Genomic DNA, 14,134 nt, shown 5'->3' on the forward strand with positions numbered 1-14,134 from the left:
GACTCACAATCTAGAGGTTGCCGGCTCGAATCCCGCGCTGGGTCCTTTAAAATTCTAAGCTTCAATATGAGCATTGGAGCACACTTTTGTCCCGATGTTTCTCAAACTATGCTCTGAGATTGGAAATTCGAATGATTGCTGCAGTGGAGGATACAATTTCAAACCACACTAATAAATCAATTATCATTACTTTTCTCGGTAATCCCGCTAACAGTGAACAGATGCTTGATACTGATTTTCATCAGTGACAGTGACCTATAATCCTGAATTGATAAGCATGTCGTAATATTAATCTCGTACAGAATAACACATTAAATACTCAACAAGTATTGATTTTCAATCGCAAATGATGGTGCTTCGTCTAAATCATCCGCAAAAACTACTCACAGTTTGTCGTTGGCATCGATGGAGTGAAGTTCCAAAATCAAGATGAAAATAAAAATCGCAAGAGTTTTCGTGGCATTATTGATTCATCTAAGTTGGGCAGGTTTGTGAAACTTTTGCGAACTTTGGAAAATTGTCTGTGGTCTACTGATAAATTGATAAAAATGTGTAAATACTGTTCCAGTTGCCTTCGATTTCCCGGAACCCGGTACGTGCGGTTTGGATGCCTCGGATCGGATTTACGGCGGGAATATTACCAAACCCAACAGTTATCCCTGGACGGCCATCTTGGTGTTCAAGGAGAGATTCAACCGCCATGATTTGTTCCACTGCGGGGGCAATTTGATATCCGATCAATACGTCCTCACTGCGGCACATTGCCTCGATGGACTGTCGAGAAGATATTCTTTGTAGGTTTCAGTGGAAGTTGAAAAAGATCGAGTTGTGTAATGTAACGTGAAATTTCAGGAATCGCATCCGGCTGGGCGAGTGGGATCTGTTGAGCGAAGAGGACTGTGATTCAGTGGGGAACTGTAACGATCCTCCTTTGGACATTAGAGTTGAAAGCACGGTTCAGCATGAAGAGTACGATAAGTACACCCTGTACAACGATATCGCGCTGATCAAGTTGAAAGAAAAGGTTAATTTTACGGAGTTTGTACTTCCAATCTGTCTACCAATTGCTGAAAGTGTCAAGGATCAGAATACTGACAGCATGAACTTCACTGCGGTCGGTTGGGGAAATACTGAGCATGGGAATGATACTTATGGTAACCACCAATTAGGTCATTCTTAACCAGAATAGTTTGAACTCGAAATTTCTTTCAGAATATGGCAGTCGTTACAAGTTGCACGTTGAACTTGCTGGAGCAAATTTAACACACTGTGACGAGGTGTACGAAGAGGATATCGTCGAGACCCAGATGTGCGCCGGTGCCGAAGAAGGCAAGGATACCTGTCAGGGTGATTCCGGCGGTGGGTTGATAGCCCAAGTGGATGGAATCTACTACGAGTATGGGATCGTTAGCTGGGGCTATGGTTGCGGCCAGCAAGGGGTGCCAGGAGTTTATACCAGAGTCACGAGCTATTTAGACTGGATTGAGAGTCATATGACGGATTAAGCTACAAACAGAAGGATGGACAACAAATATATCTTAAGCAACTTTGGATTTTCAATTCCGTTTTTACATATTTATGTAGTCAAATTGAAAGTCTTCAAATAGTTTGTTGTTTGTCATAGAAGTATATAATATTGATATTTTCAAAACATTGATAACAGCCGTAAATATTGTTTCTTCGCAATCTATGTCGGAAAATATACTCAGTTCGCATCAGTCGTCATCAAAATGCAGTACTCAAATAAATATGAAAGTCAGTTTTGCATGTACAATATATATATACTATTATTTCTAAGCCAATCATGTTTGATGGGTTTGTCAATATATGAAATATAGGTGTTATAAAGATACAATTTAGCATCAAAGTCACGTAAAATTATAGCGAACGCAACCAGCTGGGAATATGGGATTTGTTGAGCGAAAAGGACTATGATTCCGTTGGAAACTGCAATGATCCTTTTAAGACTTTGAATAGACGTATCCAGTTTGAAATGGCCGCTAGGTGGCCAATGGTGTTAGAAATGACAGCTTCCATGTATTTGAATATGGGAGCTCAGGAAAACTCAATTTTTAAGCAATAAAATGATTATTTATGATAAAAGTATTGATTGATTAGGTGCACAAAATGTGTCTACAATATTTTTAAAATAAAAACTGTTCGAAAAATTTGCAATTGAGATAAGTACACCATTCGATTCAGCAGGAATTTTGGGCACCAAAAATATATAGTTTTCATATGTTAAGTATTTTATTTTTGAAGAAAATTAACAAAAAGTATGAAAATCGAGACATTTAGTATGGGAGCTGTCAAATCTCTCACCATCAAAAAGCAGCGTTGAGCTTTCGCTGGATTTGTCTATTCTCTAGAACCATCCAGAATAATTTGGAGTTCGATTTGCGATGCCTTTTCGTTGGGTCGCAAAATTTTTCGCGTCCGTCGCAGTGTGTTTTTCGTTTTTTTTTTTCGCGTGCGTGTGTGCGTGTGAAGGTGCGGCTGGCTTTGGCTGTCCCGATGACAGTTAGCCAGCAGGGTTGCCACAAATACAGATTTATCTGTATTTTACAGATTTTTGAGGTGATGAGGTCATACAGAATCTGTATATAAAGAAATACAGATTTTAAGAAAAACATACAGATATACAGATTTTCCCTATTTTTTATTAAAATCAAATAATTTTAATTCTTTAAATATTTTTTTTTCAATTGCTCGATGAGCCCAAACATTAAATTTTAGATTGTAGAGCATTTTTATGCATTAAAAAACAATTTAAAATATTTTGTTTTTTGAAAAATCGTTTAAAAATGTCAATACAGATTCCAAATACAGATTTTCGTCCCCCTGATACAGATATACAGATTTTTGACCCTCAAAAATACAGAATCAAATGTGGCAACCCTGTTAGCCAGTTCGATTTGCGATGCCTTTTCGTTGGGTCGCAAAATTTTTCGCGTCCGTCGCAGTGTGTTTTTCGTTTTTTTTCGCGTGCGTGTGTGCGTGTGAAGGTGCGGCTGGCTTTGGCTGTCCCGATGACAGTTAGCCAGTTCGATTTGCGATGCCGTAATCTGGGGCGAATCGGGACTACAGTCTGAATAGGGACAGCAGTTTTTAGAGCACTTAAAGCTTTTAAATTTGGAAATGGATGTACACATTTTGTTGGTCTGAGTCTGTTATAACCGGGGGGATGGCAACCCTATTCCGACCAAAGCAAACTGACAACAGTCGACATTAGCACGGTTGTCAAATGAGAGCCCACAACAAAAGCACTAGCTGTCAAATGGTAGCCCATAACAAATCATTGTTTGGGTTTTTGATTTTCAAATTTCTCGCAATTCAAACGATAAATACCCGAAAAAATACGTGAATTGTGTTGCTGATGGCAAATTCTATCATATCCTTGGAGATTCCATCCCAATATTGGCTGAAAATTCATATCGAAAAAAGTGATTTTTCTGTTTACCTTTTTTGCTTTTTTTCTTTTGGTCGATCAAACAGTGCGCCCGTACACTGTGAATCGGCATTACACATTTTTCAGTTTGGTTTTACACATTTGCATGGGACTTTTGAGTTTAACCAGGATAACACACTTCGTGTTACCAAAGTAATATGAATAATACTGATTCTGAGTGTTTGTTATCTGAACTTCCAAGATGGCGGCTTCTTCGCTACCCCCTGGTTATAACCGAAACCAACCAGGAAAATCACAATATTGTGCTCCAACATTGTTAAAACTGCTGTCCCAATTCGCCCCATGTGTCCCGATTGACCCCAGTTTACGGTGCCTTTTCGTTGGGTCGCAAAATTTTTCGCGTCCGTCGCAGTGTGTTTTTCGTTTTTTTTCGCGTGCGTGTGTGCGTGTGAAGGTGCGGCTGGCTTTGGCTGTCCCGATGACAGTTAGCCAGTTCGATTTGCGATGCCTTTTCGTTGGGTCGCAAAATTTTTCGCGTCCGTCGCAGTGTGTTTTTCGTTTTTTTTCGCGTGCGTGTGTGCGTGTGAAGGTGCGGCTGGCTTTGACTGTCCCGATGACAGTCAGTTCGACTTGCGATGCCTTTTCGTCGGGTCGGTAAATTTTTCGCGTCCGTTGTCGATGTGCAACAACAACAAAACCCTATCATACCATTTCATCTCGATACATCGTAACTCGTCGATCGCAAAGTTAATCAGTACCTCACTAAACATCAATCATTCAAAACTCGTGAAATCATCTCAAGTTAAAAATTACACTGTTTAACCCTTCAGTTTTAATTACAAATGATTTTGGTTCTATCTTTCCACAGCCGGCTGTCTAAGACTAGACCATTTCATTTAAAATTTAACAACAGATAAACGGGAAATGTCTCATCCGCAGCCTCCGATTGCTTGCCTTGAGAATAATACAAAATACCGTTCAACAAACACTATGATTTTGGGTCGCATCATCATCTTCTATGATGAATCCTGACCAAACACCCTATCCTACTAACAAGTTTTCAGGTTCCTGGCGCTCGTGGGGTGTAAGCACAGAGTAAATCAGCTGCCCTAGTAGCAACCTGCGCTAACTAACATTCCCGTCCCTTAAAATCGAGGTCTACAAACTGACATGGCGGGCGCCGTTGGTGGCCAATGACTGTTACCTATTCGCAACTGATCTAGCTTTAGCAATCATGGTGTTTTATCTTTTCAGCGCATTCATACATGCTGTTGATAAGGGAAACACCACTAGATCGTCGAAGCCTATAATCAGTAGTGCTGAAAGGATATTACGGTTCTGTTCAGCAACGGAGGGGCAACCATGGGTGATCTCTCATGCTCATGCTCATGCTCTAGAACCATCCAGAATAATTTGTACACCAGAGTAACAAGTTATTTGGATTGAATTAGGAAGCATATCTGGTGTTTTTTTTTCAAATTTTCAGTACTTGCTTTTTGAGTTTTTTTTTTTTTTTGATACCCCTGACTCAAGGCGGTTTCAAAAACACCCAAAAAGCAAAAACTAAAAATTTGGTTTATTGGACCTTAAAAAAAAAAAAAAAAAAACTCCAGATATGACGAAATAAGTGTCGTAAGTTTGAAAACCTTCAAATTCAATTAACAAATGAAAATTCTATCCCAGAGATCCTGGAATACCAAGAATAGCATGGTGCTCCCAACGAATAATTGCCTAAAACTAACACTCTGAACGTCTGGTGGTGTATCCCGACGCTTATTCCTCTTTAGATTCAGAAATGTTGTTGTTGTTTGACACTCAACTCACTTGAATGAATCATCTCTGCAGTTAACTCAACGCAGTAGGGCTGGCCGCTTTAACTTTTGTGATGTTTTTAAATCCATTCTCATGTAATGACCCACTACAAATGTTAATAAATGACTAGAAGAATGCTAGGCTTAATCTAGGCTGCGCTAGGGTTTGATTAGAATAGATTAATCGCAAAAATGCCAATGTGCTCAAATAGTAATATACTAATTTTAATAAATGGGCTAACTGAAGAGTTAGTTGTTTCTCACGATAGGCCCTTTCAGCCGTAATTTCAACTGTTGTTCGATGTTTTCTCCTGTCCGCGTGCCACCAGACTATCACAAACAAACAAAAAAAACGCGTCGGCGGCCAAACTGGCAGCCCTGCTCCGTGTGTCAAAGTGCGGTTGTCCGTCCCCCTGTCAAAGCGCCAGGGAAAAAAAGTGCAGATATTTTTCCTGTTTTAGGTGGCGATTGGGCCGCCAGTGCGCGTTTTGTGGAAGCAATTTTAGTGCTGCAAAAGCCAAGCTCCGCCAGGTGCTGTAGACAAGGACGCGGCCACGGCCTGAAAGCGATAGCGGCGGAACATTGCCAACGCGGGTGGTGGGAATAGACAAAATCGACTCCGGAATGGGTCTGCTCGAGCAACTGCAGGAACAGGGCTGGTAAGAGCAAAAGTATTGATTTTCCCCTGGACAACTCCATGGAGCGCGCGCCCCTAGCCTTGGAAATTGACAGAGATAGATGTGCATCATGGGGAAAAGATTGCCGATTTTGGAGAAAAATGCCGAGATATAATGCGAGTTTTATGTCTTTTTGTCACTGCAGGCATCTGCTTCCGGCTGGGATTGAGCGGTTGCTGGAGGGAACGCCCGGATCTACTTTAGACGCAAAGCAGGCAATTAAACTGGCATTGGATGTAAGTAGCGCTACGCAATCGTTCTATGAAACCATTCTAGCGAGAAGAGGGTTGCAAAGTAAAATTTGCATTTGAGATGCATTATTTATGTTTTTTTTATGTTCTCAAATTCAAATAGGGCTTAGCTTCCGTAATTTTTTATGGTAAAAAGTATTATTTCAAATAAATAATTAAAGCTGTCTTTAAATATTACCGAAATTACTATTCAAATCAATTATATCCGGAATGTTCGAGGATATTAAAAAGTATGTTTAGTAGAGCGTCCCAAAGAAAAAAAATTAAGGGTTGTCAAAACTTAGGTGCTCACCCCTAGAATGATAGATTAGGATGTCAGGAACAATGTTCACATACAACAAAAAATCTAAAAAAAGGTTTACAACCCGCGCGCTTAGATTGATTGAAAAAAGTGCCTTTTTCGAGTATTTTTCGACAAATGCGCGTGAAAAAACTAAAGTCATTTAAAATTGATCGCTTTGGGCTCAAGTTATAGTATAATGTCCCCGGAACAAATTCTTGTACCGACATGGTCCATAAAAGCATACGTTTTGGCATAACAGGGCGTCATAGAGAGAAAAATTGGTATTTTTAATGAAAAAAAAAAATCACTCCACAAAGCAAGCCACAAAATTTTACAGCCTGAACAAATGCATGCAGCTTATAGGAAATTTTACGGAGAACATTTTGCTTTTTTTAAACATTTAATTTATGTCCACGCAAAGCCGAGATATTTGCATTTCATTGAACAAATAGTGACGAATTTTTCAAAGCATTGGCTACTATGTTCACGATCGGTAAGACATATACATATTATGGATATTTTTATGTTGCTCGCTCATTCGGAATGATCGATCCGAAAATAGTTTTCTCCATGATTTTTTTTTTTTACATTTTCTGGATTATTACATATTTTTTAAATATTCCCAATAAGCAGGGCCCCGGCGATGGCCTGATATGAGCTACCGAACAACATTGGCAATATGGCGTCGTTTGTTTACAAACATGGGATTGTTTGTGGACGAACCGAAAAAATTTCTTTTTTGTAAAAAAAAATCTATAACCATTGTGCAATAACATTAAGTCTTACAAAACAGACAAAAAATCGTTAAATTCTAGACCAGAATTTGTTTTATTATTATTTTTCAATTCAACCTCTTTTATCGAGATTCTGGTCAAGAATGAACATCAAATCTTCGTACCTTTAGTATATCTTTAATTTTCACATCTATTCGCTGTAGATTCGTGTTAAAATTTTGAAATTTAGCATAAATTAAAATAAGTTGCAAAATTTCCAACATCAGCCATTTGCAACAATTTCCACATCACCCATGCGGGAAACCGATAATGAGGTAATTCATGCGTTCCAAACTGTCAAAATTCCAAAACGTCATTGCCAATCTTCGGTTCGCTGCTTTTGTTTGTGTTTGAAGTTTCGTGCCGAGACTCTGCCAATAAGCAAACTTTCCATCAAATAATAAGCAAAAATTATTTAATTTTTTTTAATAATGATTTTAAATAAAGTAATATAAACAAAATCGCTGGCAACCCTTCAAAATAAAAGGATACATAAACATTGCGATGAAAAAATGCTCCAAAAAAGGCTACATGTTAATTTCTGACAGAAAAAGAATACGCAAACAACTTCCCATACGTTTGAAGAAGGCGCCATGAAATTTTGGTGACGAAAAGCGAATCAAAACCGAAATCCTTCTTAAATAGCAACATAAATGATATATAGACGTTTCTGATTTGGAAACGGGTTAATATAATGACATGAAAAAAGTTTTAATGGAAATGTTTTATGAAATGCCGCTTAAAAAAAGTTTTTTGTCGTTTAAAAAAATAATGGTCAACATAAATGATCCAAGGCCAGTAACCTCATATCCAAGGACCTCCCATTTTACAAGATTCAACATTCAATGCTGTATATCATAAAACCATGATTAACACTAAAACACTGAATCTCGACAAATGGTGGAAAATCTTTGCCGATATTTGACAGAACTCTGGTGTCAGCTATCATCGTCGACATGACCGTCGAATGTTCACTGTGAACGCCCGTCGTGATCGTCATTTGTATGCGACCGTCGGCTGATGCACACAAAGTTGACACGAAAGAATGCCGAGCTTAACACTCAAAGAGCCGGACGCCACGATGACACCACAGAGAACAGATGTAGGTACATCTAGGATCTAACTTGTGTGTAAACACTGTTGCACAAAAAAAAATGCGTTGCATACAATCTTGCATCAAAGAAATTAGAGTGTGCTGGATACGCTTGGCAGCGCCACCGTCGCGGCTGAGTATACTTGACTTTACAATGAAAAAGGCTCAATAATTTCGAAAGAAAATAAATGTTAACCTCGTTTAAATATAAAAATAACTTCTGTATAATTAAAGTTGACTCAAAATAATGCAAAATGCATAAACATTAACGAAAACATAACAGAAAAAAAACTTAAAATAGTCCCTTTACACATGTTATGTCCGATTTCGTTTTGTTTACCTTCTCTGGAGCGTAAAATTGCAACCCTCTGATGAAGGACAGTCAGACATTGGTCTGATGTCGTTCGTACGGAATGTTTTATGCAGTGATTAGATGGTCCAACGTTCTGCTACTGTAGGCCATCATGATTTTGGAAGTGGCGCTATCTAGGCGGATGGTGCACACCCTAGCTCTTTTCAACGTATCTTGGTTTGAATTTTTACACACGTTTTTCAATGCTGTTTGTTCAATGATATACATCTGTTCTCTGTGATGACACATGCTCTTTCCCAGTCAAATCAATCCGAATTCTGAAACGGAATCTAATTAGAATCGTACACAAATTCCGTTTCAAACGCAACAACCGGTTCGAACACGGAACCGGTTGTTGCGTTTGAAACGGAATTTGTATACGATTCTAATTAGATTCCGTTTCAGAATTCGGATTGAGTTAACTGGGTTGTCTTTCTCTCTTTATCTAGTGTGTGCGGGTAGGTGCGTTGACAACAACCATTTGAGTGCAGTCATGGGCCAAGTGATTGGAATTTCGGTAGAATTCAAACGAACGAGCCCTACCCCAGTCACGAAATATTCTAGCAGAGCTGGTTCTATCAGAATCCTGCTAGAATGGTGTAACATTTCTGCTAGAATTCTCTAAGAATATCCAGCTCTGTTAGAACTGTACTAGAATCCGGCTAGTATCAAAGTCAGACGGACTTAGCGAAAACGAAAGACGAGCTGAGTTAACTGTCACAAAACATGTTGATTTTTTTCAAATCCAGATCTTGGACTTTAGGAAGTTTTTTGAACAGAGCGGAAATCAAAAGTATGCTGAAACTGATCTTCCATAGGTCAGTCTGGTAGACCTTCAAGGTATCCTCTTGGCGCTGACCATGGTAACTGATGACCATATTTCGGTTTAATTTGTAATTTGTTGTTTTATTGGGCACGTTAAGTTGTTAGCACAACACTTTATATCAAGTCAAGGAAGAAGGATTAAGATTAAGATAAGATTAAGATTTAAGATACCATAATTCAATAAACAACAAAATGGTGTATATAATGTTGAAGTTCTTAAGCTGATGCAAGATGTAATGATTGAGTTGGGCTTCACCGGATTCAATGAGTTGGAAAAGGTTCAAACCTGGTTGAACAGTATTTGACTCAGAACCCTCAAATCGTGTGTCACATTTTAACAGCTTTTCTGCCAATCCGTCCCATCCCTTTCAGATCGACTTACGCGAGATTGGCGGCGGTGCTTTGGGCTCCATCTCGGCTCGGGGCACCAAGGCGGACTCCTTCGACGGAAACGTCGTGGTACAGGTGCTGAAGGTTCGCAACATTTCCGCACCGAAAGCCAACGAAGAATCGAAGGCGGCCCCACGACTGCTGAAGCTGACCATAACGGATGGCCAAACGCAGTACTCAGCGCTCGAGGGTGAGCACGTACCTTCGCTGAGTCTGGACACGGCCCCGGGAACGAAGATTTATCTGAAGAATGGACCGATCAAGATACTGCAGGGGATGCTTATACTGAACGCTAATAATGTTTCGATTTTGGGTGGTAAAGTGCCGGCTTTGTTTGATAAGTGGGAACTGACACGGGCGATGGCCAAATACGCCAAGGGAGGTCGAATGCAGCTGAGCGCGTCGGGACCACCGCCGTGGATTCCGTTTGGACAGAAAATTCAACAGAACATACCGAGTAGTGATACGAAGAACTTTAAAAGTTTGCAAACTAAGGAGAAGGACGAATCAAAGGAGAACGCTGAATTTACCGCGTTAAGGAATGATGCCATTGCCGAAGCCAACAAGCTGGGCACGAAAAAGACGTTCGGAGGAGGGGCGAAGCAGATGGTTGACGCGAATGTGCAGAAGATCATGGACAAAGGGTTCAGCGAGGAGCAGGCGAATCATGCGCTGAAGCTCACTCGGAACAACGTACAACGTGCGTTGGGCAATCTCCAGCGAATTGAAGAACGCAGGCAGCGAGATCAACCTTTTAGTGAAGATGGGGGCGATTTCAAAGCTGGTAAAGTGGAACCACCTCAAAGAATGGGCAAACCATCGTTCAGAGGAAAGCGAGAATCCGAATCGGACGGCTCGTCGAAACCTTCCGCGAAGGTTTCGCTGTTTGACTTTTTGGAGGACATCCTGCCGGAAACGGACGCCTCGGCGAACAAGAAGAGCTCAAGCAAGGAATCTACGCCGTTTGGTGGAAAGGACGGCAAGCCTGGTGCGGATAGGTACGAGAGTAAATACAACTCTTACTCCGGCTCGAATCACAACAACCGATCATCGGCACCGAATCCGTACCAGTCGAACTCGTCGTCAAGCTACAACAGTGGCAGTGCGGCGGCGAGCAAGAGTTACAACCAGCAGCGCTTTGAAAACAACATCTCGAGCAGTTTCGCCAACCGAAACACCCACCCAGGTCCGGGCAACCGAAGTTACGGACAGCAGAATTCGCAGCACCAGAACTCGAATCCCTCGGGCGGATACAAGCAGCAGCAGCAGTCTTCGTACAACGATTACAACAGCAACCGAGGATACCGGGGAGGTCCGCCAAACTCAACTGGCGGCGGCGCCGGTTATCACGCCAGTGAAGGACACCCCCGGGGTGGACGTCCCGAGTCCAAATACAATCAATCTCATTCTTCCTACAACAACCCGCACCAGCAGAGCCAGCAACAGTATCGAAGCGATAGCTACAACAACAACACTAGCAGCAACAGCAACGCAGGATCTCAAGGCAACAGCAAATACGCGTCCAGCAGCGGGAAATCTCAACCGACGAGCAATTCGAGTTATGGAGGTTACGGAGCTCATACGGACAGTCGAGGGCCGCAGAGCTACAACGGACAAGCGGATGGTAGTGGTGGTGCTGGCAGGAAACATCCTGGATATCAGCAACAGCAGCAGCAGCAGCAATCGTCGTACCAGGGAAACAAACCGGTGCAGGGCTACAACGCGACTGGAGGTGCTGCAGCGAGTGTTGGGAATCACACCGGTGGACAAGCGAGTAACGCTGCGAACAATAATCATTACGGACAGCAGCACAGCGCGGGTGGTGCGACTAACAACTACAACAACAGTAACAGTACTCAGGGAATTAAGGTGAGTTTACGTTGTCATGTTTTTTTTCGTGTTGTGTTTGGGTTCTCAAGTACAGCTCCAAAAGTCATCAGCTAGCTTGGAAAGAGAACGATGTGCGAGAGTCCACGTAACACGACCCGGTGTGGTCGCTCACTTGGTCTTTCATGAGTGAAAAAATATGTCTTTTGTCTTCGATCTGATCTTTCAATGAAGATCATTTGAGCTTCTTATCTTGTTTGCTTTCTGCATCATTTCAACAAACGCACTGTCTAACATTCCTTTTCTTTCCCGTAGCCCGCAAAAGGATCCCGCTACACCAAGGAAGACTCTCAAAAGTTCTCCGGACCTCCGCCAAAGTCAACGACGACGACGACGCAGGCACCGCCACCACAGCCACAACCAACACAAGCCAGAAACTCGTCTGGACCGCCGCAAAAGGTCAATCAATCTCCGCCACAACATGGCACCCCGGCAAGCGGAATGCAGCCACCGTTCGTATCCGGCAACAACAAACAACCGAGTCCGGGTCCACCCGGAAGTGCCGTCAGCAACAACAACATCAACAATAATAATGCCAAGATGGCGCAGCTTACGGAAGCGACCGCCGGAATGCAGATCGGCAATAGCAAGCCGCTCAACAACAACAACTCGCAGGTTAAGCCGCACCAGCAGCAGGCTCCGATGGTCAGCGGACCTCCGCCGCCGGCCACTACTCCGGTGGTACCAAAGAACTTTATCCAACTGCCAAACGGGTTCAACTACAACCCGTACCAGATCATGGGTTTCCAGAACAAGCAAACCAACGAGTTCGCGCTGAACGTGCTTAAGAGCCAACAGTTTGACGCCCTGCAGACGGCACATCTGGCGGGTGGACCCCCGGTGCAGGCGATTCCGGGCGTACCGATCCCGGGAACGGCCACCGTTGTGTCTTCCGTACTAGCGCCAGCTGGTCCAGCGATGCCGGCGGGAGCTCTACCCAACTGGAAGATCGGGGACCGATGCCTTGCCAAGTACTGGGAAGACGGAGGGGTGAGTTCATCTCGACGACCTGAAGTCCTGACCGTTATCCAAACCCCGTTTTCGCTTCTTTTCAGTTCTACAACGCCGAAATAACCGCAATCTCGGAGAGCACGTTCGTGGTGTGCTTCCTCGAGTACGGCAACTACGAGGAGGTGCTCAAGACGGACTGCATCCCGTTGGCGGGAGGGCCGGCCGGTCCACCGCACCCCTCGGCGACCATGGGCTTCCACCATCCGCAGGCGGCGCTCGGCGTGCCCCAGCCACATCCGGCAATGATGGCCCCTCACCCACCGCCACCACCAGCAGGTGCCTATCCCGTACAGCAGCAGCAGGGAGTACCAGACAGTCAATCAGCTGCGCAGCAGCAGCATTACAACCCCGGCTACAAACCCCAACCCAGTCAGTATGCTCCTCACCCGCACCAACACGGTCATCCGCCGCCACCCCACCACCATCAGCAGCAGCGACCTTCCAAGTTCCGGGAGCAACGGCCCATGTACGTGCCGCCGGCGCAACGGAAGTAATGCTGCACCACTCTGTGTGTTAAACGACATCATCGATCTAAATGTGCGTCCCCCTCCGTCACCCCTTTCTAGTGCTAGACAACTTTTTCGCTTTTCGTGTAATTGATTCAATCCCACGAACTAGTTGTGAACACCCCCCACACAAACACAGTCTCACAAACGTGACAAAAAATGAGTGAAGAAAAAGAGAGAGAGAGATACCAGGCCAGAGATGAAATTTATATCGAACTATTTTCGTACTGATTTCTCGTTTTTTGTATAAAATTGTTAAGATTTTTGCGTTTTCATTCGCGCGGGGCAGGACTGCTGGCTTCAAGTCGGTGATCTGGACGCCAAAAGGTAGCATGAACGGCGAGCTGGAGAGGCTGCAGGTCTGCGCTCTCGCGAAGAAAACTACTTGTGGCGTAGTAATAACTAGCAGATAGAGAACAAAATGCATATAAACATTTACCAATTATGTTGTATTTAATACAGGAGAAAAATAAATCTTTTGATTGAAGTTCGGTGTTTTCTTGCTTTGAACAGCCCTGATAATATTCCCAAATAATGATCTATTTCCAGGTTGAAGGCTAGTACGAAGAGATGTGTTACATAAAAAAATCATAATTTAAATATGTTTTCAATCTATTTTTATGTTTCCATCCCCTTGACCCGTCCACCGCTTCACACACCTAATGACCCACTGAATATCTCTCAACGTCCTCAGCGTAGATGGACTGGAGTTCACCAGAATATTGCGATGCAAATCAAAAGGTTGGCTTTGATCGTATTACAGTACATTCCATGATCCAATTCGGGTCCGTGTTTTCATGCTAAGGGTCATGTCAATCCTTCAGTTTAGTTACCGTCTGGCGGATTCGGAAGTAACCAAATATTAA

General features: G+C 42.8%; 2 protein-coding genes across 2 annotated transcripts; both read left to right on the forward strand.

The window, feature by feature from the left end:
* The first annotated feature begins 380 nt into the window (after nt 1–380).
* LOC6042513 (CLIP domain-containing serine protease 14D) lies at nt 381–1,767 on the forward strand. The gene is made up of 4 exons (XM_001851776.2): nt 381–487; nt 569–794; nt 853–1,154; nt 1,213–1,767. Exons 1-4 carry the CDS (start codon nt 430–432, stop codon nt 1,503–1,505), a joined length of 879 nt encoding a protein of 292 aa, XP_001851827.2. The 5' UTR covers nt 381–429; the 3' UTR covers nt 1,506–1,767.
* A 3,834-nt stretch (nt 1,768–5,601) lies between these two features.
* Nucleotides 5,602–13,755, forward strand: LOC6042518 (tudor domain-containing protein 3). Its single transcript, XM_038258000.1, has 5 exons — nt 5,602–5,879; nt 6,043–6,133; nt 9,847–11,733; nt 12,007–12,741; nt 12,807–13,755. The coding sequence occupies exons 1-5, from the start codon at nt 5,845–5,847 to the stop codon at nt 13,254–13,256; spliced, it is 3,198 nt and encodes a 1,065-aa protein (XP_038113928.1). The 5' UTR covers nt 5,602–5,844; the 3' UTR covers nt 13,257–13,755.
* Nucleotides 13,756–14,134: the final 379 nt, after the last annotated feature.

This window comes from Culex quinquefasciatus, chromosome 2 (assembly GCF_015732765.1).
Source record: "Culex quinquefasciatus strain JHB chromosome 2, VPISU_Cqui_1.0_pri_paternal, whole genome shotgun sequence".
NCBI lineage: Eukaryota > Metazoa > Arthropoda > Insecta > Diptera > Culicidae > Culex > Culex quinquefasciatus.